Source organism: Triturus cristatus, chromosome 5_1, assembly GCF_964204655.1.
Source record: "Triturus cristatus chromosome 5_1, aTriCri1.1, whole genome shotgun sequence".
In the NCBI taxonomy this organism is placed as follows: Eukaryota; Metazoa; Chordata; class Amphibia; order Caudata; family Salamandridae; genus Triturus; species Triturus cristatus.
Genome location: NC_140587.1, coordinates 444181356 through 444205055, shown reverse-complemented (window position 1 = coordinate 444205055; position 23700 = coordinate 444181356). Strand labels below are relative to the sequence as shown.

The 23700-nt window shown below is 43.5% G+C and overlaps 1 protein-coding gene across 1 annotated transcript in view; it reads left to right on the top strand.

The window, feature by feature from the left end:
• The window catches only part of DPY19L4 (dpy-19 like 4), a 554933-nt gene that overhangs the window by 53697 nt on the left and 477536 nt on the right, over positions 1 to 23700 (top strand). Inside the window, exons 2-3 of the mRNA XM_085605236.1 lie at positions 13072 to 13182; positions 13800 to 13924. Coding sequence (XP_085461362.1) covers positions 13072 to 13182; positions 13800 to 13924 — 236 coding nt within the window. The remainder of the gene's footprint in view (positions 1 to 13071; positions 13183 to 13799; positions 13925 to 23700) is intronic.

Here is a 23700-nt window from a genome sequence, read left to right as displayed (position 1 = left end):
CACCTAGAAATGTCCCAAGCTGCCGGGGCAGAAAGAAAGATGGAGTCTCTCCTGTCTGAGGCCTACCAGGCCTGAATTCAGCACGACTCCATGAAATACCCTCACTATAGGGCAGGTTATCCTTAATACTAACGAATCTATCCCCTAGGCTATGTATGTAAGCCCTGATCTATGGGGAGGAGCACAGGATCGTGTCAAAGTGTCTAATAAATAGGCTCTATTCACTACTCTAATCCTTAGACTTGGATGGAAAGAGACTGAAGTCATATTAATCGCTCTACAACACAAGAAGGCCGGGAAAATCGAGCAGTACACCTCATCTGGTGTTTCAAAAGCTATTCCATCCGGTGTACAAAAAATTGTACAGTTCATTTTACAAAGCAGATCCCTGCCTAACCAGTTAACTGGACTAGTATCACAGACAATAAATCTGTGCATGTCTGAAAATTTCCCTATTTGTACTCTTACTGGTTCAGTAAGACGTGTCTTGATTTGTGTATTGGCTACACCAACTACTTGGATTGCTTCATCCGAGAGAGGAAGATTTCTAATATCTGTTGACCTGACAGTTGATCTTGTCGCACCTGTGTCTACTAAAAAAGTAACACCTTCTTCATTTATTTTCCCATCCACAAATGGTCCTGCCTGGTCTATTTCTAGAGTTGCACCAAGTATGCACTCTTCCTCCTCTCTTCGGCACCGTCCATAATCACCTTCAGACTCACTCCCTTCATTCTTTAACAAGTACTGCTGTACCTGGTTAGAACGCCTTGGTTTGTTTACCTGCTCATCATTGTAGAATCCCGAATCCTGATTGTACTTTTGTGATCCTCTATTCTGTGGCAAGGGCGGTTTTGGCTCTTGACTCTGCTGTTTCACAACAGAAGGTTGTTGCTGCTGTCGATTAATCCCTTCGTTCTGCACCTGTTGATTTAAGGTTTTATTCTCATTATTCGCTAATGGTGGATTGGTACATTCAGATCTCCAATGTCCCAGTTGGCCACAGTTGTGACACGGGAACTTCTTTTTGGCTTCCTCAAGATTACCCTTTCCTTTCCCTGCATATCTGGGCCTATTCCCTGGATTATTTCCTGCATTATTCGCCTGTTCCACCAACTGTGCTTCCTGTCTTTCCGCAACTTTCACTTGTGCCCACATTGCTTTCTCTTTCAGCTTTCTCTGTTTTGCTTCAATTTCATCACTGAAGTATTTTGCATGTCTCAAAATCTCATCTATTTTCTTACTCTGCCAGTCCACTGTATGCTCACGAATTCTCTCACTAATCTCAGGTCTCAGGCCATATACAAATCTGTATACAAAATGACTCAAATCCTTGTCACCCAGGTGTTCATCCCCACTGAATTGTTTAAAAGCCAGTATCAGCCTCTCATAAAAAGCATGAACCGATTCTTTTGCTTCCTGGTGTGTTCGATCTATTTTAACCCAGTCTGTTTCTTTTGGAGGTACTTTATTTTTCAGGTATACGATCACCTGCTCATACTTTCCCATTACCTCTGGATCTGGTGCTCCTGTTCTCTGATCTCTTGGATATTCCTCAGTAGGCCAACTTACAACTATTTTACACTCAGCCCACAAGTCTGCTGGAACAATTATATCAAACAGACTATTTAGGTCAATCCACAGCACTTTTGACAATTTCACAAACCTGTCTACCTGCCTATACCACTCGACGGGCTTTTCTCTCAGTCGAGGGAAATCATTCGTAAATGATAAAATATCCTGTCTGGTCCATGGAACATGTACATATCCTCCTCCAGGTATTTCTCTCATAGGATAAACATCCACTGTTTTCTCTTTTTCTCTCACAGGAAATGCTGAATAAGTCCTATCCCCTGATTCTTCTCTTTTCTTGTACCACCTATCCTTCCACTTCTCAACATCACCCCATTTTCGCAATAAAGCGATCATCTCTTTAATCTGTCCTGTTCTACCAGCACCATTCAGATTTTCAATATCTTTGTCTGTGAAATCCATCCTGTAAGACTTCTGCAAAGCTTTCACTTTATCAATGTCAACTCCGTGCTCATTCGCTATTGCTCTTAATCTGTCATGTGTATTTTTAGCTCTCCAGGTGATATTTTTACACATAAATAACAATTCACCATCATGATGATTTTTCAGAATTTCCGTAGGAACTGTCCCTGCAACAAGCTCTTCTAATTCTACACGTAACCTAGCCACATCAATTGCCTGTGAATCTTTATCCCTCTTTTGAAGAACTTTCATCCATTCATTCAAATCTTCAGCTGTTATTTCAGTAGATTTTCTCACTGGAACCACTTTCTTCTGCGGTTCTAAAATCGGCATCCCTGAACAACTAGCTTCACTAGCATCCAATCTTGAATTAGACTGTATCTCTAATCCTTCACTACATGTCTCATGTCTGGATTGTCTCAAATCATCATTTTCTGTCCTTTTTCCTGAATCTCCTGAGGGACCAGCCAAACTTGTCAATCTATTCCCAATATATGGAATCACCAAACTATTTTCACCTGTCCTCTGCTTATCAAAAACAGGCATAACCGGACCTATGGTTACAGGCACCGTAACAGCTTCTAGATTCTTTGTCAGCTCTCTAATCTTTTCAGTCAACTCCGATGTAGTTCTGGCTAATTCTCTCGTATTCTCGTCACCACTTCTATTCTCTCTCTCTTTTTCCCTAAAAGGATTACCACTTCTTAACTCAGGTGTCACATTTTCTGTCTCAATGATACGCAATGTATCTCTTATCGGAGAAACAACTGGTGTGCTCTCTTCTGGTTCTGGTCTATATGGAGGTGGTCTTTTGTAAATCATGTCATTCAAGACTTCATCCTCATACTCATTAACTCCATATCTTCTCACTTCTGCCTCAGGAACCTTTTCTGTACCCTTCTCTTCAACTGTTCTCATAGGGTATAATCCCTCTGTCATACTAGCATCTCGCCATCTCTTCATTCGATCATGATGAGTTTCACGATCATGTCTCCTCCCAAACATATATCTATAGTTTCCCCCAGACCTCTGCTTTTCTCGCTCATGTACTTCCTCTTCCCATTCCACTAAAGCCTCAAACTGTGTCGGCCTTGGTCTTGGGTCAAGACACAACATCTTTTCCCGCAAATTTTTCAACACGGCCAGATTAAATGAACCATGTTCTGGAAATGCTAGAACACCATCTTCTTTAGTATACCTAACCCAATTCTCCAACCATATACAGGTATGATACCCATATCTCGCAGCCATAAAGGATGCAGGCGTTTTGATGGAGGTAACAATTCACCTTCTCTCGTTTTAACATCTTTATCCTTGTCGAACCAATTTTTAATCTTTCTGAACAAAGATTTTTTCTTTTTCTCTTCTTGGTAATACATTTTAGCTTTTACCAAACTTTCTAATCCCTTCCGTAATACAACTGAATAGTACGATGTTTTATCCAATAACAGCGCGACTCACACTAACGCACCAATCCTGGAGCGTCTACGTCACAAGAGTATAAGGTGACTCTTTCCAATCCTTGCGCGGCTCACACCAACGCACCAATCTCAGCGCGAGCACTGTTCTGATCTAATATCCAATCAGAGCGCGGTCTGTTTGACGTCAGCAGTCGCTGCAGTCTCTCCTGCTCCTGTCAGTCGTCTACCCCTCCTTTACAAAACTTCTCAGTAGACTTCGTGTCAGATTCTACAAAATCTATTAGTTACAACATATAAACATCTCCATTGTCTGCTTCGCTAACCAAAGAATAGTAAAGAAAATCTATTTCACAAGAATCCCGTTGACACAGTAGCACATCCCTCTACTCTGCCCTTCTAACATGCATTCATTAATTGTTTCCTCTAGGACTGCTCCAAAGAGTCTTATAATCAACTAAATGTATGAGCATTCACGCACATTCATACAAGAAAATGTAGTACATACACACAGAATCCTGCTTTTCCCGAGAACAGCGAACAATCTGCCCCACTACAGAATTATAACATACGTTAACCAAGCAGTGTTTACCTCTGCCCAGTCCTTCAAACAAGCTCAGAGAATACCTATTACTCCTCCCGCGATAAGCTTTAACGGTGAACCTTACGGATCCCTGGGACTTAAGACCAGAGTTTCACAGATCACCTTCGCTACCATACACACTCCTTTTTATACCAGAAATATTTCTAATAGTAACACACAACGATGTCACTAATTCCGAACACAGACAATGTGACGCGCAACTTCAATTGTCACACGTTTTTCCTGCATACGTACAGGACCAACAATCCCGTCTTTCCCGAGAGCAGCATATACTTCCCTCTGCCCTACTACGGAACTGCTACCAGCTCCCAAATTCCAGAAGCACTACATAAAACTCAACACGACGACTCCAACATATAGTATTAGTACATATACCAACATCAATCAATAATCAATAAATCAAAGCCAATGTACAAGCAATCTAATCAGATCAAGACAAACATCAAAACCATCAAATTCTGCTACCAGGAAATTGGTGCAGATTGGGGTGTACAAATTCTCCCTACTTCCACGGATAGAGTAAATTCACAGATACACGCACATACACTCATCATACGCTTGGGCCCATTTCACTAACATACACTATGATTACTCTATCAGCACTGAACCTGTGGAAAGAAAACCTTCTAAACACCCTGCATCTACACTACGGTCGATAAGACCTAATTGACACTGTCTTGAGTCATGATTTAACCAATAATAATCAACAATAATCAAAATAGAGTACTCAATAATTGACCAGAAATAACCACCAACACAGTATTTCAAATAATGGTAATTTATCTAAAATTAGTTCAAAGAAAATCAATTCAAAAGCAAAATCATTATTCTCATAATTACCTATTCTAGCTAAATGTCATAAACGAGTCAGGACAGGTCTCTCGATAGAAGTCTCTCAAGTCGCCGTCCTCACAGCATCGATCCTCACCAACGCAAGTTCGGAAAGAAGTGGCCTCAGAATCCAAAATGCAATGACCACAGACCCTCTCTAGTCTAGTATATTTATAATAAATTTAACAAAAGAAGGCAACATAAAATGTTTTAGATATCCGCTGAACCGCTGAGCAAAGCGAGCAGGAAAGGATGTAGCATCGCTACATTTGGAAAAATCTCCGCTCAGAAAAAACCACAAAAATAAAAAGACGGAAGACGGAACTAAAACTTGAAAATGTTTCTTTTTCATGTTCATATTTCCTCGGAACCAGCATGGTGATCACAAAGTTCATTGTGGCTCCTTTGTCTTCCAAGGACACTTGGATGTCCGCCCAAAGCTGCTGTCCTCACGGAAAACTTTTAACCAGGCGAAGACTGTGGTCAGATGACTCTCGACCATGTTCAGCAAGGCCTTCTCATCAAAATCTCAGCACTTGAATGTAGGCTTTAAACGGTAGCCATTTTTAAATAGGCCAAAACGTACCATCTTAATTAAAAGAGACAAAAACAACGTTACCACAGCATAGTGATTAAACAGTGTTAACCCCACTAATACCCTTATGTGTATGTAATTATCTAGCCTTTGCAACACAAGAAAAGCATTAGTACACGACATTTAAAAAGCGTTTTTTGTGCTTTAAAATAAACAGCACTCAGCAACATTTATTTAATTAAACATGCACATTATTAGTAAATAACATGAATGCAACCCCACGTATAGTTTTCTCTTATTAGTACGTATTGATTAATCAGAACATTTACACAAAACAAATAATTAGTAGTTATAAATTAATAATTTTAATTTCTTTCGACAATAAACAAACCAGAGCTTAAAAAAAACCAATAGATTTTCAACAGAAAACTCTGCTCCAGCACAGTCACTATGGGCACTTTCAGATCCAAGACCACCAAAGTAACCAAGGGAGTACCGCAGGGCTTATGTTTGAGCCCTACCCTTTTTAACACATGTGTCACTCCCTTGGCCAAACTAATGAAGACTCTAGGGTTTAGTCCCATTTCCTACGCGGAAATCCAGCCATAACACCCAACACATCTTTTTAGAAGGCTTGAAGACTATTGCCGCATGCATGAGGGCCAACCTCCTTCAACTGAATGCCGAGAAATCGGAAATTATGTTGTTTGGAGGCACGGCAATGAGCTGGTCACCTAGATAGTGGCCAGAGGAACTGGGCTCGGCACCCTCCCCGAAAACAGTGGTCAAGAATCTGGGAATCAGCATTGGTCAGAAACTTACGCTAGAAGCACATGCCACCACTACTGCAGGAACATGCTTCCACATACTCAGTTTCCTTAGAAGAGTGTTCCCTCTACTACCACCTTCCACACGAAAAACACTGATGCAAGCTCTAGTGTTAAGCTGACTGGACTACTGCAATGTATTGTTGGCTTCTGCCAACGAGGCCTCCCTGGACAAATTGCAAGTAGTCCAGGACACCGCGGCCCGATTTGTAGCAAATGCCCCTCCCAGAACAGCTTCGATACTGCTTCTAAACAAACGCCACTGGCTCCCTGTGAGAAAACGAGCGAAATTCAATATCTGTTGTACCGTCTTCAAAGCTCTTAATGGGCTGGGACCCCCTTACCTGTCCAACACACTATCAAGGTACACACCCTCTTGGTCTCTTCGGTCGGGATCCAAGTCACTTTTCTGCACCCCGAGAATCAAAAAAGCTTGCATGGGTGGCAGGGCCTTTACACACCGTGCCCCTACTCTCTGGAACGAACTTTCTTGCCAACTACGTGAATGCCAGAACCTCCTACATTTCAGGAAGCTGTTAAAAACCCATCTTTTCTGAGGTGTGTTTGTCTGGCTATAGCAGCTGCCCCAGCGCGTAGATACCCCCGTCGGGGTGATTCGGATGCTATATAAACTCATAAATATCAAATTTGTACTACTTGTCTGAACAGGTCCTTTTGAATGGTATTTCCGTTTCAGTTGATAAGGATACTTTAATTGACAGGATAGTTTAACACATACACAGATATGAAAGAAGTTCTTAGTCATTTCTCTTCTGAGTCACAAAATACAGTTCTTTGAGAAAACATTTAATAAACCTCTCTGCTCATCCAGGAGAGAGCTTCCGATGCTAATGCTTAGATCTCTCAACATGCTATTTTACTCCAGATGGGATATTTTGTGTGATAGCCAGGCAGTAGCGGTTGTTGTGTAGATAGAGGGGCCGGAAGGGCACGGACGTACGGATGACGAGACAAATAAAACAATGTAAAACACCCACTTACCTGCCACATCACCGCATCGCGCTCCTCTCCACTGCATGCACAGGCTCCCACAGTCCACTGCGGTCTATCCTAATGTTGCTTTCATGCTGCTCTCGCCAACCCTGTAACACAGCTTGGGTTGGAGAGGGCTTCAGTGCTCATGACGGTTTGAGTCCAGACCGTCATGATCACTGAATAACAGTGCAACCACTCCTCCACCAGCCCGTCAGCCCCCTGGCCCGTCCCCAAGCCTCAGCTCTGAGAGCAAAATAAAATGATGATAAACAAGGGTTTATGATCATTGTATTTAAAAAAAAATTTGGCTGCTGGCAGGTGGGGCGACGCTGCTCTGCCATAGCGGAGGAGCCGCCGCTGGCAGGACTACCAAGAACCTGTCCACTTTTGTTACTTCTCTGTATAGCTCAATGCAGACCTTCCAAGCCAGAATTGTTGCTCAGTAGAGTAAAACAGAATATGCATAATGCAGGGATTAGTCTGTCTATATTTTTGGCCCACTCAGCCCACAGACCCAAACCTTCAAAATCTTGTACTGTTTTCGGCATATTGTTCCACTTTATGCTTGTGTAGCGAACCTCCTTGAACATAGTGGACAGGCTTTAAACACACAAAGCTGATGAGAGACGAGTAACCTGGCCATGTGATGAATTCAAGATTTTATTTAAAGGAAACCGAGCAGTGTTCCACTGTATTTATTCCTGCCTTCAAAGTTGATTCAAACTAAATTTCACATCTAACGGGGAACAAAAACGAATTCTTTTTTCAGAATAAAACATTCAATTATGTCCTTGTATTTAGTTTTGCATTTCACTCTGTTGTTGATATGTAAACAGCTTTCCATTCATTTTATGGTCTTGGAAACCTCAGTATTTCTTTATGTCCCAGTTGGTGCAAAGGTCACCACTCTTCATTACACATGCTGTTCTTTTGATTATTTAAAAAAACACAATGCCTTGCTCTACCGTTGAAGCATTGTGCCCGTGTTTTGAAATTATGTTCAGTTCATTTCTTTAAAATTATCCTAATTCCCTTGTCACTTTGCTAGGGCATTCATCATATCAAGTAGCAGAAGCCTTTCACTGAAAAATATGTCCTAGGCTAAACCCCCTCCCCGCACCCCAACAAAAAATAAATAAATAAGGGTGTGAAGCAGAACAGTTGCTTTCGAATCATCATTCACATTGGAATTCTCACTCTGGTAATCAGTGTCCGGTTACAAACTGAGTATTAGAGAATAGGACAAGTGTCCTGTACACTTTCTGCCTCAGGCGCCAGCTGAGTGAGTTCAGCAGATGTTCTTTCCCTCAGTGCAATAAGCCTCTATGTGTGCCAAAACTTGTGCTTTCATGCAACATGTGGAAAGCAGGAAACAAATCAAAAACAAACCTTAAAGTTTGCTCTTCAGCTATACCCCAGCAGCAACATCCCAACTCATCATGGGGATTGAAGGGGGGTGGGGACTTTGGATGGGTGGGTGCAGGAGGGTTGTTTGAAGGACTAAGCAGAACACTAATATGAGAGCTAGAAATCACATTCAACACTTCCACCCTCATGTAAGTAGCTCCTTAAATGTGAACAGCGGAGGGATACAATTTCGCCAATCCAAAAGACTGTAGAGAGGCTATGCTCCCGGGGAGGGAGGAACACAAGCTTTTCCATAAGAAGTAAACAAATGAGTGACAGTAAAGCCAACCATTAGTAAGCAGTGGGCAGGCTGTAAGCCCACAGTAAGTCTTTCACGACCAGAAAGCTTCCGCTGTCTGGAATGTGTGACCTAATAATACATTACTAAAATCACTCGACAAACGTATTTATATTTAGGTCTTTCCTACCAGATAGCTTTTAGTGGTCTGTTGACAAAAGCCTCTTGTGGACCTTACCAAAAATCTAAATCTACAATGTGCTTAGAGCCCACCCATGCTTACCGTTGGTTGGCTTTATTGTCGCTCTCATTTGTTTGCTTCTTATTCAATGGCTTGTCTTCCTTTTTTTCTGTTAGTCCCTTCCACTGGAGCCTCTTTACCATTCTTTTTAATTGGATGACATGTACTCTTCCACTGCTCCCAGTAAGGGAACTGTTTTTAGGTCTCGCTGAGCCCAGCGCATGCGCCGGCTCGGAGAGACATTTTGTATGTGGCTTTTTTAAGTGCTGCTGGCTGGCCTAGCGCTTGCGTGCACGTGAGCATGCACGCGCGCTGCCGCCATGCGCTAGGCCAGCCAGCAGCACTCAGGAACGCCATTAGCGCTTCATCGCGATCACTTTCGCTTTCACAGCAATCGTGATCGCAATGACTTTCGTAGCATTGGCCGCGCGCGCACACAACTCCCGCTTCTCCCCCTCCCCCACCACATATCGCGTCTCGCTGCCCCACGCGCGCCCAATGCTTGTTCTGTTTGCTTCCGTACTGGCAAAGTTACTTGGCTGCTGGTTAATTTTTGCCCACTCTTCTGATTTTTAATTTCTTTATATTTTATTTGACATCTATGCCCCAAGGTTCCCCTCCACCGAGGTTAGCCGACCTTTGGATGACTGTATTTCCCCGCTCCCCCCACACGCCCACATAATACCACCCTCCCTTCAGACGAATTGTGAAATCAGAATGTTGGCCTCGCGCGCCTTTTTCCTATTCCTGGATGACGGGGGAGTTCACGAGACGAGTTCAGATAAGATGGCAAAGTTTATCTTCTAGAGCCTCGAGTCTGGCCTACCGCTGCCCGCCCCAGCCCCCTGTTCTGGCAGCACCCCTTACCAATGTTTATTTCCCCAGTTAAAGCAACAATCGTAAACTCCCGCAGCCCTCAGAATGAATGTAATCTGCAAACGGCTACCCTAGGCTGCTCATTTTAAGCGGGGCTTCTAAGCGCTCTAGATTTTGTCAATTAAGGGCAATTGCGAATTTCAAGAAACTGGCTGTGCACAAGACCACAAAGTGTGGTGAACTTGGGGAGCTGGGATTCGAAGTGTGGTATTGTGCTGAGGCTTGGCTTTGATTGGTGCAGCAGGCGCAGTGCCACTATGGAGCATTAGTTTATAATTCATACAGTAGTGGGGTTAGGGGGAGGGAGCATTTGCTTACTCATGCTAGAGCCTTTGACACACTGGCCCACAAACCACCTATTTGTACCTAAAACTAAGCTCTATTGCTAGCGCCTCGGAGACCACCCTCAATCAGTTATACCTCCCCAGAACCTGGGTGGATGTTTAAGTGAATTCACTGTATGATCATCTCTGCTACAGAACCACCCGTCTCTAGCGCTACCATCAAGTGTCACGGTCCAGTGGCGGGTCTATTCCTCGTTATTTTTTGTCCAACGAGAAGGATGAGTGTAATTACTGCTACTTATAGCGCTGTGAAGTTACGCTTGTGTTAGTGGGTGCTATGTTCCTGCCGTGGCAAACCTGCATCTGAAGAGTTTAATTCCAGTGTTTTACGACGGGCTACGAAACGTCTTTTAGTATTTTACGAACCGCACAGCAGCACCTGGGTGAAAGCGAGGTGGGCTCTGCCAAGGGAGGCTAGCAGAAACTCGTCTGCTAGTGCCTCCTCAGCAGCACTGAATAAACAGCGAGGTGTCGGTTTGGGCAAGATCTTTCTGCTGTCTTGGTTCTTGAGAAAGATAGCTTTTCGATTTGGTCCTGAGCTTCGACAGATCCTCGCTAGTGGTTTTAAATATTTACTTCTAAATTATGTGGCACTTTGTGGCAGAAATAGGTGGAAGTGACTTGCAGCAGTGACAACTGGGGTCGATCTGTGGCGACAGCCCATGGCAGTAACTCACAGCAGGGAAGTAAACGGCGGGAGCATTTTGTGACAGGTATTTTGACATGAACACGTGACACTGGTCTGTAGGTCCAATCTGTGGCCCTAATCCGAGGCTGGGTCCTGTGTCAGTAACTCCTGGCAGTAATCTGTGGCAGGCATCTGTGCCCGCAACCTGTTTCGGCAATATACACCTGAAATTTGTACCAGCAATGAGTAACAGTAATCTGTTTCAGTAATCAGTAATCCATAGGAGGAATATGTGGCAGTAATCCGTGCTATTACAGGAAACCCTGACACTGCTTTGTGGTAGGAATCAACAGTATGCATTCCAGAATGTTGCTTTGTTTGATGACGTCAGCTGGAATTTTAAGACCTATTGTCAGGGCCACTGGAATGATGCGATTGTGTGGCGATTTTCACATAATTGTAGATTTTTGGCGTTTGCCACATAATTCATCACCTGCCGAATAATCAGCAGATTTTAGAAACAATAATTTTTTGATTTCACCTCAAACGGATAAAAAGTTAGTAAAAACACAACCGACACGTGGTACTAATCACGTGCAATTAATACACACCCAGTGTTAACCAGTTTAAAAACAACAATGCAATGAAGTAATACTATAACAAAATGTGCCGCATAAATTGTCTTTTCTTGCCACATAATTTACTCCAACCTGCCACATAATTTGCCCCTCCCCAGTCGCATAATTCCAGTGGTTTCGTCTATTGCTACATCACCCTCTAGATGGCCCCTTTAAGGATCTGGTTCCTTGCCTTTACCAACCTACCTTGGCCCCCCTGTGCCAGTTCTGTTGGAACACCCACCAACGTACGTATATAGATGTCTGCTTCGAGGCCCTCTGCGCCTGAAGGGCACGCACTCACTCACTGCCCTTGCACGCCTGCGCACTATTCTCTCCAGGCAGAATTCCTATACTCACTCAATGGGCACTAAAGCTGATACACTTGGTGCAGACAGGGCTGGGCTGCAAACAAAAAAAAGCATTGGCATAGCCAATAGGTCTCGCTTTTGGGACCTTATAAGTATTTAGTTATTCAGCAGAATATCCTTGGTGCAACAACATCAACTGTTGCATGGCTAAACACTTAAAAGGTCCCAAAGGCGAGACCTATTGGCTATGCCAATGCTTGTTTTTTTTCCCTAGCGCTCCATGAGAGGGCACGTGGTTCTAGCTCTCTGGCTTGTATGCTGCTTCATCTGTCAAGCAACCCCTCTCCCGTGCTCTGGGTTGTTCCCCCATCTCACCCTCTTCCAAGCTCTAATTTGCTTTTCCTGTGTTTCCCAGCTTGTTTGTATGCATCTGCCCCCTAATGGCCTAGCCTTAAGTGCCTGCATTTGTAACTTCCATGTTAGCACACTCCAAGTTGCTTTGTCCCACCCGCTTCCTTGTTGGTCTATGAACCCCTTGCAGTAAATAACCTTCATTTTTCATTTTGGGGGGGGGGGGAGGGGGACAGGAACTCCAGTTTGCTGCCATATGCCACACAACTGTGTAGAAAGTGCTTTTGTGCAAGTAAAATTAAACTCGTTTTTTTCTCGTTCCAAATGGCCATTTTATTTTGATTGGTAAACAAAACAAAAAAAGGTAGAACCTGCTTCATTTCCAGAAACAGTCGCTTGATCACATACGTTACACCCCCTCCCCCTCCCGTTTTATTGCGCAGCATCAGCCAAAAGCCAGTCGGTCAAAATGCTTGTTACATTGCAAAAATTATGGATGCAGAGAATTTCTTCTTATTGGTCCTACTGAATTTAAACTTTTTGCTTGATTTTGAATTTTTCTGTGCCATGACCGAGAACAGAATCATCAGCTTAAATTGTTTTAAAAGCAAACAAAGGAAGCTTGGAAGATGCATGCAGACTGAGCAATGGTATCTGTTTATGGCTTGCAGTGTGATAAACTAGAACGTAATTGATGAAGCAATAGTATTGTATACCTCATTATTAAAAATAAACAGTCATAAAGAAAATGTACAATTGAAGACTAGAAATTAAATGTGGTTATGACAAAGATGTTGGCACTGAACATCGTTTTTTTATAAAAGCACTAAAATAATCTTTTTTGATGCACAGGTACAGTGGCAGAGAAGCAGCAGTTAAAGGAGGTGGCTGAGAGTGACATAGCGGACATGATTATAAATGAAATATCTAGAGTGCCGATACCCTTTGGATTATTTTCAAACTGTAAGCTCTGAGAATTCCTAATACATTATTTGTCAGACAAATCGTTGGCTTCTTTCTTCCTGCCCCTGTTGTGCACATGATGTATTTTCCAGTCTTTTCGCCTAGTCTCTCTTTCCTCCTGCTGCAATACTTCCCTCTTTCTTCATTCTTTCATTTTAGTCTTCCATAGTATGCATGCACAGCAAGCCTGTCTCACCTTTATCTCCCTTCTGACACATTTAGGACATTGTGATCGAATGATCTCCCTGTCTCCACGTTTACACTGTTGTCCCTTTCGGTTGCTCATGCTTTCCTCTGTTACTCTTGCCTTTCGCTGACCGTCTAACAATCTCCAAAACCTCCATTCCATAACTGCCCTCACTCTGTGTATGACATCCTTAATCTGCATTTATGTGTCTTTCACCTGATATTATTCGCCCTCTATTTAATAATTTTTTTCCGGCGGCATCCTTCTTTTCCGAGATCTCCATCACTCTTTCAAATACACAAGGCTTCTGTTTAGATTATTACTTCTAATGATTTGCTGTGCTTTCTAGACTTCAAAACATTATTTTCACAAGGAGAAAAACTTTGACTGAAATCCAAAAGCTTAATGAATGTGTTGCTGTTTTTTTCAGCTGGAGCATGCCAACGTTTCTTGAAGCTTTTCTGTGGTTGCGTAGCTGCTGTAAGCTGTGGCTTTCTGTATATCTTCTACCTCGTACAATCCTATCCACAGAAATTCCTGCATTCCACGAGGCAGGTAAGACATCCATAAATTATCAATTCAATATTTTTACGCATTTGGTGTATTTTATATTATAGTATTCTTGTTTTGGGATTGATCAACAATTTGGCAATCATCACGGCTTTCTGTTGTGTTTTGTTAGGATGCTCAGTTGGTGAAAGGTCTCTTTCCATTATTTTGTGCCCCAAATACTTCATTTCCTCACTATAAGTTGCCATCAGAACTGTTCTGCATGGTCTCTGAAACTCAGTGTCTCAAAGCGATCATTGTAATAAGTATTGCTGCTGTCCCTGGATTCACAGAAGCCAGGTACTTCACTCCATTGCCATGCGCTTCTTCTTGGACTTTGGCTTTCAGGTTCTACCACAGTCAAACATTCAAGGCTCACTACAGGGCCAGGGCTTGTTCACCACACCAGTTTTAGTTTGTTAGTGACTGATTATTTGCCTATCAAATTTTTAGGTCTCTCTTACTAGACAGCACATGCTGTCTGTTTGTCAAAAGACCTATTGTCAACTTACAGTGGACTGTGACCCTGCCATTGCTTACCTTTGTTTGGGTTTATTGTCACTTTCATTTGGTTGATTTTTATTGGTTAGCTTGTGTAGCCTTTTCTTCCTTGTGTGTTTGCTCTTCCATTGGAGCATGGTGTTATTACACGTGTCCTTCCACTACGTATTTCCAGGCACAATTGTTTTATTTTTGGTTAAGCACTCAATGAAAGAGCGCATTTGTTTTCCAAATGTGCCTCCTATATTTCTCTTCCTCACTACTTCGTGCTCTGTTTTGCTTGCCTTCCTGCTTCTCCCACAGCCCCCTCTGTGTTGAGCTCACCTTCATGTGCTTCTATGTTGCTTAATCTCGCCTGTGTCATGCATCTCTTCCCCTACTCTCCATGTTGCTTCTGTCCTCAATGTTTCTTTATCTTCCACACCATCTGTGTTGCTTATGGCCCATCTGCACCATCTATGTTGCTTACTCCACTTGCACACCCCGTGCTCCCTCTCCAGTTCTTTTTGGGGAAAAAAAGAAAATACTTTTATTCTAGTTTCTTCTAGGATTTTGTAAAACTTTTTTTAAAATGTACTGATATAACTCTGGTCTGTAATTAACCAGAAACTAAAGTCACCCACGTCAGTTTATAGGCATGCATGCCTACAAAAAGACCGGGCCATAGCATCATATCTCCTTTTTTTTTTTTTGAGGGGATGGATGGGGTTCTGCTTTAGTATGTTGCACAGCATCAGGGATGATGTACAGCTTCTCTAAAAACCAGTGGCAAAGCCAGTCGATCCCAAAGACGAGGCCTACTGGCTTTGCCAGTGCTTATCTTTTTCTTCCAGTTTTCCCTCTGAGCTCACGGTCTCTGCTGTCTCTGTAGGACATCGGGTTCTCTTTACTCTGCCCGTCACCCCTGGTGGTTCAGGGATTCTTTCGCCTGAGCTGGGCTCTCTTTTGTCCTCTTTTACCTTTCCTCCCTTGTCCATTGTTCATCTTTAGAACTGTGAGGTGTCATCTTGGGAAGTTGAGGGCAACGGGCTAGTTATTAGTCATTAAAACATGCTTTTTCTTCATGTGTGCCATATCATTATGGCATAGAGCAGCAAAGTGAGATCACACTGCTGCTTCTCTGGCAGCTCAGATCACCAGTTTTAGGGGATGGGCAGGCAGCCTAACTCATTGTTGCTGGCAATTATGGCCATGCCATTTGCCTCAGACGTTGCTTCGGGTGTTGCCTCCCTCAGACCACAGACTGACCTGCTGGAATTAGTTTGCTTTAGGAAAGGTGAACACAAAAGTATCTTCCTGCTCCATTCCAGTGTATGTGATTTTTAAACTAAGCACACATACTTGGCATTCTTTCTGTAGGAGAGGGGAAAGAAGAGAGTAGTATAGAGAGGAAGAAAAAGAGGAGACAGTAGTTCTGACTAACTGTAAAGGAGCACCTTACAGCTTCAGTGCAGCATACATATAGGGAGATTCCAGCCTAAGTAAACCCCACCTTTCATGTGTGCCAAACACCACTGACTCATTCAACATGAAACCATGCGGATTGATGGGGCCAGTCATCACACAACATGCAGATTTGCACCGGGAAAACCGTATAGAACGCCAAGCAGGCTAGTAGACATTAAAATGAGAAAATAACTAGCAAGATGTCACATGGTCTGTGCCAGAGGCTCTTGATCCATATTTGTAATATTATGGTATTACATGTCCCGTGCATGGACTATTGATTTTAGTGTCCGGCATCAAATTTCTTGACTTGGCCTTACTGCTGCCCAAAAAGAATTTGTGTAGTTTAGAAGCCATTGCATGCTCCAAGTGTGTTAAATTAGATTAAAGATGCACATATATGGGTCTCTGCTGATGTACAGTATTTCACTCTTGGTGTCAATGATGCAGAGTCCATTGGTCCTCCATATATGTGAGAATTTATACGCACTGAATTGTTTTGGGTTTGGATGACAAACCTCCATGATGAATGGCGATAGAATGCAGCTTTAGTTGAAATGGAGAGTTAACCCCTTGACGGAATGTTACTCTGGTGTGTGGGGATCATGCTGGCATGAATCTAAATCCTACTGTGAAAATGTGCTGATTGAGCTGTGTTGTGGCTTTAGTGGGGTCTGTTGGAATTTGCAGTGGGATTGGGCATTCCGAGATAATGTTTAACTACAGTAAACTATCTTATTGTTAACACTGATGTAACTGTGCTATGTTGTTCTTGTGTGGGACCATCTAATATGGATATATACAATTGCATGTGTTAGTATATCAGTACAACTTTTTTTTAAATAAAACCAAATGTTGAAAAAATTATACTTCAGAATTAAAAAAAGCAAACTGTACAGCTCACTCTGTTTAAGAGTATCTTAGATTTAAATACACCCTGCTTTGGCAGCTTAATCGTTGCAAGTCATCTGCCAAAACAGGGTGGAAGAATAGAAATCAGGTCAGATTGTTTGTGATATCAAAGATACTTGCGATCTGGGATGCTAACTGAACTTACTGAGAGGTTGATTAAATCGGCAAGTGTTTGTCCAAACACATTCTGGCTTACTTCTAGAAAGGATTACGAATCTGTGCACTTTTTCTCTGAGAAATTGACTTGTTAAGTGAACTCTGGACCAGAATTTATAATGGTCAAACTTAGTAGAATCACATTTTGTACTTTTGCTACTGTAGTTCCACTTTGCAGAAAAGATAAGAAGGACACTGGGTAAAAGGTAGCTGTCTCCAAGCCAGTGTAGGAAACGATAGAGAAGTGATGATAAACAAAGAAAATGCAGGAACCATAAGAAGTCTTTAAGAAATGATATTACTATTTGGGATGGGTATCTATGGGAAACCACTATCTTGCCTTCTGTATGCCGACGATTTAGTAATTCTCAACCAGACAGAGATGGGCCTACAGAGGAAGTTAAATGCTTTTAGTGAATACTGTGCAGCTAAGCAATTAACTGTAAATATGGATAAAAACAAAATTCTGTGTTTTGGAAAGGGAGACCAGAGGTTTAATTGGTACTTGAGCCCAACCAAATTGGAAAATGTGAATGAGTATAAATATCTTAGTGTCTGGTTTGATAAGTCTCTAAAATGGAAAACACATTCAGAGGCCTAGAAAGCTAAAGCTCTTGCATCGGTGTATGGATTGAAAAACTTTAACCGCATTTATGGGGATATGTCCCACAAACCATTGTTGCAAGCGTACAGTGCAATGATACACCCAAAATTACAATATGGAGCAGGAGTTCTGTGCTTAAGTGGTAAAACCAGTTGGGATATTGAGGATGGGAAATGCATAAAATCTCTGATGTCACTACCGGGCTCTTCTATGATCCAGGCAATTAGATTGGAGCTGGATATGACATCGTGGAATGTACAGGTGCTAGTGGCCCTCTTAAGATTTTGGAAAAGATTGGGTATAGGAGAAAACTTTAAAGTATCACAATGGTATAAGAATGAGTCCCAGGATAGTGACCTAAATGGGCCAAAGAGGTCAGAAAGAAACTGCTCTCTGTCTGTGAAAATCTAAAAGTGAGAATTGATCAGCAGACTTTTCTATTAGAAGCAACAAAGGGTGAACTTAGAACACTAGGAAAGGAAACCTCTAGGTTGGAAGATATGGGGTACCTGAGAAAGAATCTGTGAAATTTATGACGAACAGTTGGGAGAAAGAAATTTGGTACCCCTATCGGGACACACTACCCAACCAATGCCTTAGAGCTGAAGTTCTAAGATGGAGAATTGGCATCAATCGTGTATCGACTGGGGAAAAAAATCAGTAATGCTATTACGTGATGGCAAATGCTCATGTAAGTTGGGCACAAAATGTGATAATTTACATATCATAATGGTCTGTCAAAAATTTCTAACATTGCGGAAATTGTTTTTACGCCCCATTTTTAAAAAAATATGGTGTTGCCTTGTATTCCCAAGCGATTGAACTTCTTATTGATATACCAAACCTTGATATAGCAATAGCCATTGCCAAGTATTTGATGGAGGTGAAAAGGTCTTTCCTGGAAAAATAAATGGATGGTTGAAAGATAGGCCAGAAGTTTGGATGGTTATTGAACTTAAATAATTTCTACCTGAAACTTAGTTTTAACTAATACACCTTAGAATTTAATTTTATCGATGTTAGAATACTATGCTTATCTTTTATATATGAAGTACTGTGGGAATTGAAAGGAAGTTGGTTGAAATCAGACTATTACAATGGTGTAGTTGAAGATTTGTATTGTAATGATTTTAAAATATTTATGGTGCTATGTTTTATGCTGTTTAAAGACCTGTGGTCTAAATAAACGTATTTCTGACTGACATACTCACCTCAAGGAATAATCATAACTCTTGTCAGAGTCAACAATCAAGTCAAAAAATTAACCTGAGCTCAACCCCCTAGGATCAATGGCACAGAGCAGACTGGCTTAACATCGGGTAATGTGTGAAGTATTTATGCAGTACCAAAATGGTAATAAAGTCAAAATACAAAACAATAAAAATACAAAATGAATTGGAAAATAAAGTACAATGTTATAAACTAAATGACATCAAAATCCAATAAGATGAGAATGAGCTATGAGTTTTAAAGTTTTAAGTAGCAATAGTGCTAAAAAGCACAAAGAGCCAAAGATAGTGATAGAGCGTGTGTTGGATCCACTACCCCAGTTCACCTCTATCAAAGATATTTAGCTTCTAACTTAGTCTTTTAAGTCCCAACCAGCCACAGGAGTACACTTCTAAAGCCCCCCCAAGACCTCAGAGAAGGCACCTAGAGACTCGCCGGGTATCGGGCAGAGGCCAACAACAAGCTGCTATCCAGGTTCAGTTGCCATTGGTCAGCTGGATACGTCTTGCAGTTTGTTGTCTGCTTTTAGCCACACAGTAGCCTTATGACCTTGGAGTCCACTTCTTTGTCCTGGATACAAGAGGGAGCTGGGCCAGTCCTTCAGGCCTCCTCCCAGGACACAGACAGCAGGTCCAGTCCTCTTCTGATCTTCTGCAGGTTCAGAAAGTGCTCTGAACAGGGTACCTGGGGATGCCACCTGTATGCTTGGCACTAGCAAGTTGGTGGGGGTTGCTCCTGGCTTCAACCTAACCATTGAGTTAAAAGTTTCCAGGCCCTTTCCTACCTACTTTTGCAGTAGTTCCTGTTTACATTACTGCATAAAGGCCCAAAATGCTGTGTGTCAGTGCATTTTCAAGATGGAAAAAGTCTTCGGCAACAATAAACTTCGGTTCTGAGGCCTGGGTGTGTATGTTTGGAGAGTGTACTATGGTAATCATAATGTCCTCCCACATCTAACACTAAAATCCAATTTGAGGCAATCATTGTACCCCCAGTAAACCCAAGACAGATGTCTGGTAGACTAATGCAGGATTTTTCAGCAGTCAGTAAGTGGATGCACAAGAATTGTATTCTGTTGAGCTCATAGGATTCATGACTGGCCATTTAGGCCAGCCTCTTGTTTGCTCCTGGGAGGCATTTCATACCCGTTTCATACCTATTCAAGGCTGAGCACACAGATGAGAGCTAGCAGAGGTTTATGCGAACTAGCCTTCTGACAGTACAGTACAAAGGGTAACTTTCTTTAAAATATGATGTCTCCATTGAATTGGATTTTTAATAACTTTTAAAAATAGCTATTTAATTATTTTTCTAGCTGGTCTCATTCCTGTAATTCAGTATTCGTATTTAATCTTAACTCTAGTTTTCTACATAGGACAGCTAGGCCTGCCAATCTGTAAATAGCTTTTAGGACCTTGCACTGTAGTGACATTGTAATATTAATTTTGTAAATGTCCCACTTTTAAATACCACAAATCATACCTTGTGGTCTCCATGGCTTACATAAGAAGGTGACTTACTACTATTTAAAAGGGAGGTCCATACCTTTCAAAAAGAGTTATTGTAACAGATTACACTGTAGCAGTTAGGCTACACAAAGTAGACATGAAACCATGTTTTCTTTGCCACTATAATTGATAACACAATAGATACTGCAGTCCACTAGTGACACTAATTCTCTAGGCCCTTGGGTACACTTTGTACATCATATTATAGGAACTTGTAGCCAAGTTAAATATGCCAGTTAGGAATGGGCCGATTTAACCATGTTTAAAGGGGGAGCACATGCACTTTATTACTGATTAGAAGAGGTAAAGTGCACAGAATGCTAAATTCAGCAAAACAGATGGGGCAGAAATCTGGGGGGGAGGGGTACATCATGCAAAATATAGAAATGTCCTACAAAGTCCTTCAGTAGTTGTCTAGGGGTGGGAGGGGAATTGTCTTTTAAAGTTCCTTTTCAAAATGGCAACTTCCCTCAATTTGAGATGCCTCTGTTAGACTTTGACCATTTGCTAGCATTACCAGTGGGCAGTCAACCAATCTTGAGGTAGGAGGAAAGCAAGTCTCCTGCTGCTGAACCTATTTTCATCAATCAAAATGGATGTCAGCCATGGCAGTCTGATTGACTCATGTTGTAACCCTTGAATGGTGGTTGATCCAAAATGCTCTTATGGCACTACTGTCTGACAAAATACCTGCAAGTTTTAAAGTGGTAAAGAAAACTGATCTATCTTTTGTGTCCATGAGTTCCATTTTAAGCAGCAAAATTCAGCTTGAGATCTTACACGTTCTTTAAATACAGAGCACCTTCTCATCAGGCTGTAGACCTCAGGAAATCTTTGCAAGAAATATACCTAAACTTTGAGGGAATCCTGACACCGCTGCTTAAATTGGGGATTGAAAGGTGCAGAGAAGTGTTGGAACAATAGTTTTTTTGAGTCCCAAATTTCTGACAGAGTTTACAAAGTTCATCCAGTCAAAACCAAAGGTGCAGATAACCATGGTAACTGGATACATCTTTATTAAAAAAGATGGGTGGCGGAGGAGCCTAGCGCGCAACCAAGATGGCCGCGTAGGTGCGAGGCTCCCGAGGACCTCCGCAACCTCCTACGTTTATCCTGTCTTCATCCTGCATTGGTTGAGGGGACTGTGTCGGTGAGCCTGAGCCGAGGTGGTACCCGTTTTCCGTTTTTGAATCGGACCCCGGGTGCCGGGGTGAGCACCGACTGAAGTTTGCGGCCTACCTCCCTCCTGACCCCGGATTCGAGTTTGGGGGTAACCCAGTGGCGAAGTGAACAACAACGGTGGGCTGGGCCTGGCGAGTCGCGCACCCCGCACTTTCACTTTCGCTTTTGACTCCCCTTGCCGTCATCGCAAGTGGGATTACGGCGTTTCTTTGTGTTGGGGTGGCCTCGCTGGGAGACCCTGCCTGCCTGCCTGCGGTGGCCCGCTCTGCCGTCCTGGGGTGACCCCCGGGGCTCTCGGCCTTGATTGATTTCTTGCTCTCCACTGCGTACCTGGTGAGGTCGCGAGCCACACGACGATGGCCACGAAGCAGGAAGGGGATCAGTTGAAGGCCAAGTCTACCCGGCGTGGCACCGCGCATCAGGCCAACATTATGGACTGCTACACCCTCCCGAAGGGGTCTCCCGGCGGATCGCACAAGTCCTCCGAGTGCCCCTCGGATGCCCCGGATTTGCCTGCGGATCTGACTTTGCAGGATGTTATGGGTGCCATTGCTGAGATGAAGACCTCAGTGGGCCAGCAATTCGACACCTTGGCACATAAACTCGACGCGGTCCTCATCGATGTCAACCTTGTTAGAGCCGATCTCTCTAAGACAAATGACCGGGTCGACTCTCTGGCCCACACCGCGTCGGGCCTCACGACTGAGGTAGCGGCCCTTCAGACGGAAGTGCATCGGCTCCGTCAGGCAAGTGCGCTCCTGGATCGGCGCCTGGAGGACTCCGAGAGCCGGGCCAGGAGGAATAATATCCGCATTATTGGAGTGCCCGAGGGACGGGAGGTGTCGGCGGCGGTTCTCTTTGTGGAGGACCTGATCTCTACCCATCTCCAGCCTAAGGGGCTGAGTAAATTCTTTGCGGTGGAGAGGGCCCATAGAGTTCCCGGAGGCAGGCCGAAGGTCGGAGCCCCTCCGCGGCCTCTTATTGCCCGTATTTTTAACTTTCGGGACAGGGATGCGATTCTGCAAGCTTCCAGACTGCAAGGGCCGATTAAGCTGGAAAACATGGAGGTGAACTTTTATCCTGACTTCACGCAGGCGGTCCAGAAGCAGAGATTGAGTTTCCTGGGTGTCAAGCGGCGGCTTCGGGACATGAACCTAAAATATGCCATGCTCTTCCCGGCCAGGCTGCGGGTGGAGGCGGATGGTCGCACTCACTTCTTTGACCGTCCTGACATGGCTGGGGACTGGCTGGACACTTTGACTGGGGGACATGGTCGGGATGGGGGGGGGGGCGACGGGAGGTGAGCGCTCACCGGACCGGGTCTGAGGTACTGACACCGTGGCTCAACCCGGGTGATGCCACTTTTGGCCATGCTTAGGGTCTTTTGCCTATTGTGCCTTGTTTCCCCTCCATGGGAGGTTGTGCTGGGTCTCGAGGGGGTTCTCCCTCCTCCTCTAGGGGGTCTTAGTAGTTCCATTTACATAGGGGCGACAGGCACACTGCAAGTTGGGGGGGCTGTTTGGGCTCATGCAGGGGTGCAGGGAGGGGGGAGTTTTGTTGGGGCTGTTGGGTTGGGGTTGGGTATTGTTTATTTGTACCACAAGGCAGATGTATTGTTGTGCTCCTTCTACAGTGCTCCCTGGGGGGAGATGGCTCGATTTCGGCTATGATGGGGGGTAGGGGACTGAGTCTTTTGTCCTGGAATGTCAATGAACTGGGGGACAGGATAAAACGGGGTGTGGTCCTGCAGTTTTTAAAACTTATTTCTCCCGATATAGTATTTCTGCAGGAAACGCACCTCATTGGAAACTCCTTTCGTGCTATGAATAGACGGGGCTATCGCCTTATAGCCCACTCGGGCTTCACCTCTGGTTCGAGGGGCGTGGGAATTATGGTTAAAACTTCGCTCCCGTTTGAGATGGATGAGGTGTTCCACGATGACAGGGGACGATACACGGCTCTGGTGGGTAGATTGGAGGGTAGAGTGATTGTTTTAGTTTCTGTTTATGTACCGCCAGGGTTGCAAACAACTACTTTCGCTGATCTGGGACGCCTCCTCCTTGGCCTTCCGGAGGGGATTCTAGTGGTTGGGGGAGATTTTAACGCTGTAGTTTCCGGTACTGAGGACCGTCACCCCCCTAGGGATCTCCCCCGTGCCCAAGCGTGGCTGTCCGGCCTCTTGATTTGGGAAAAAGGGGGTGGTGATGGACAGAGTTTCTGAATGATGCAGAATACTCTTACCA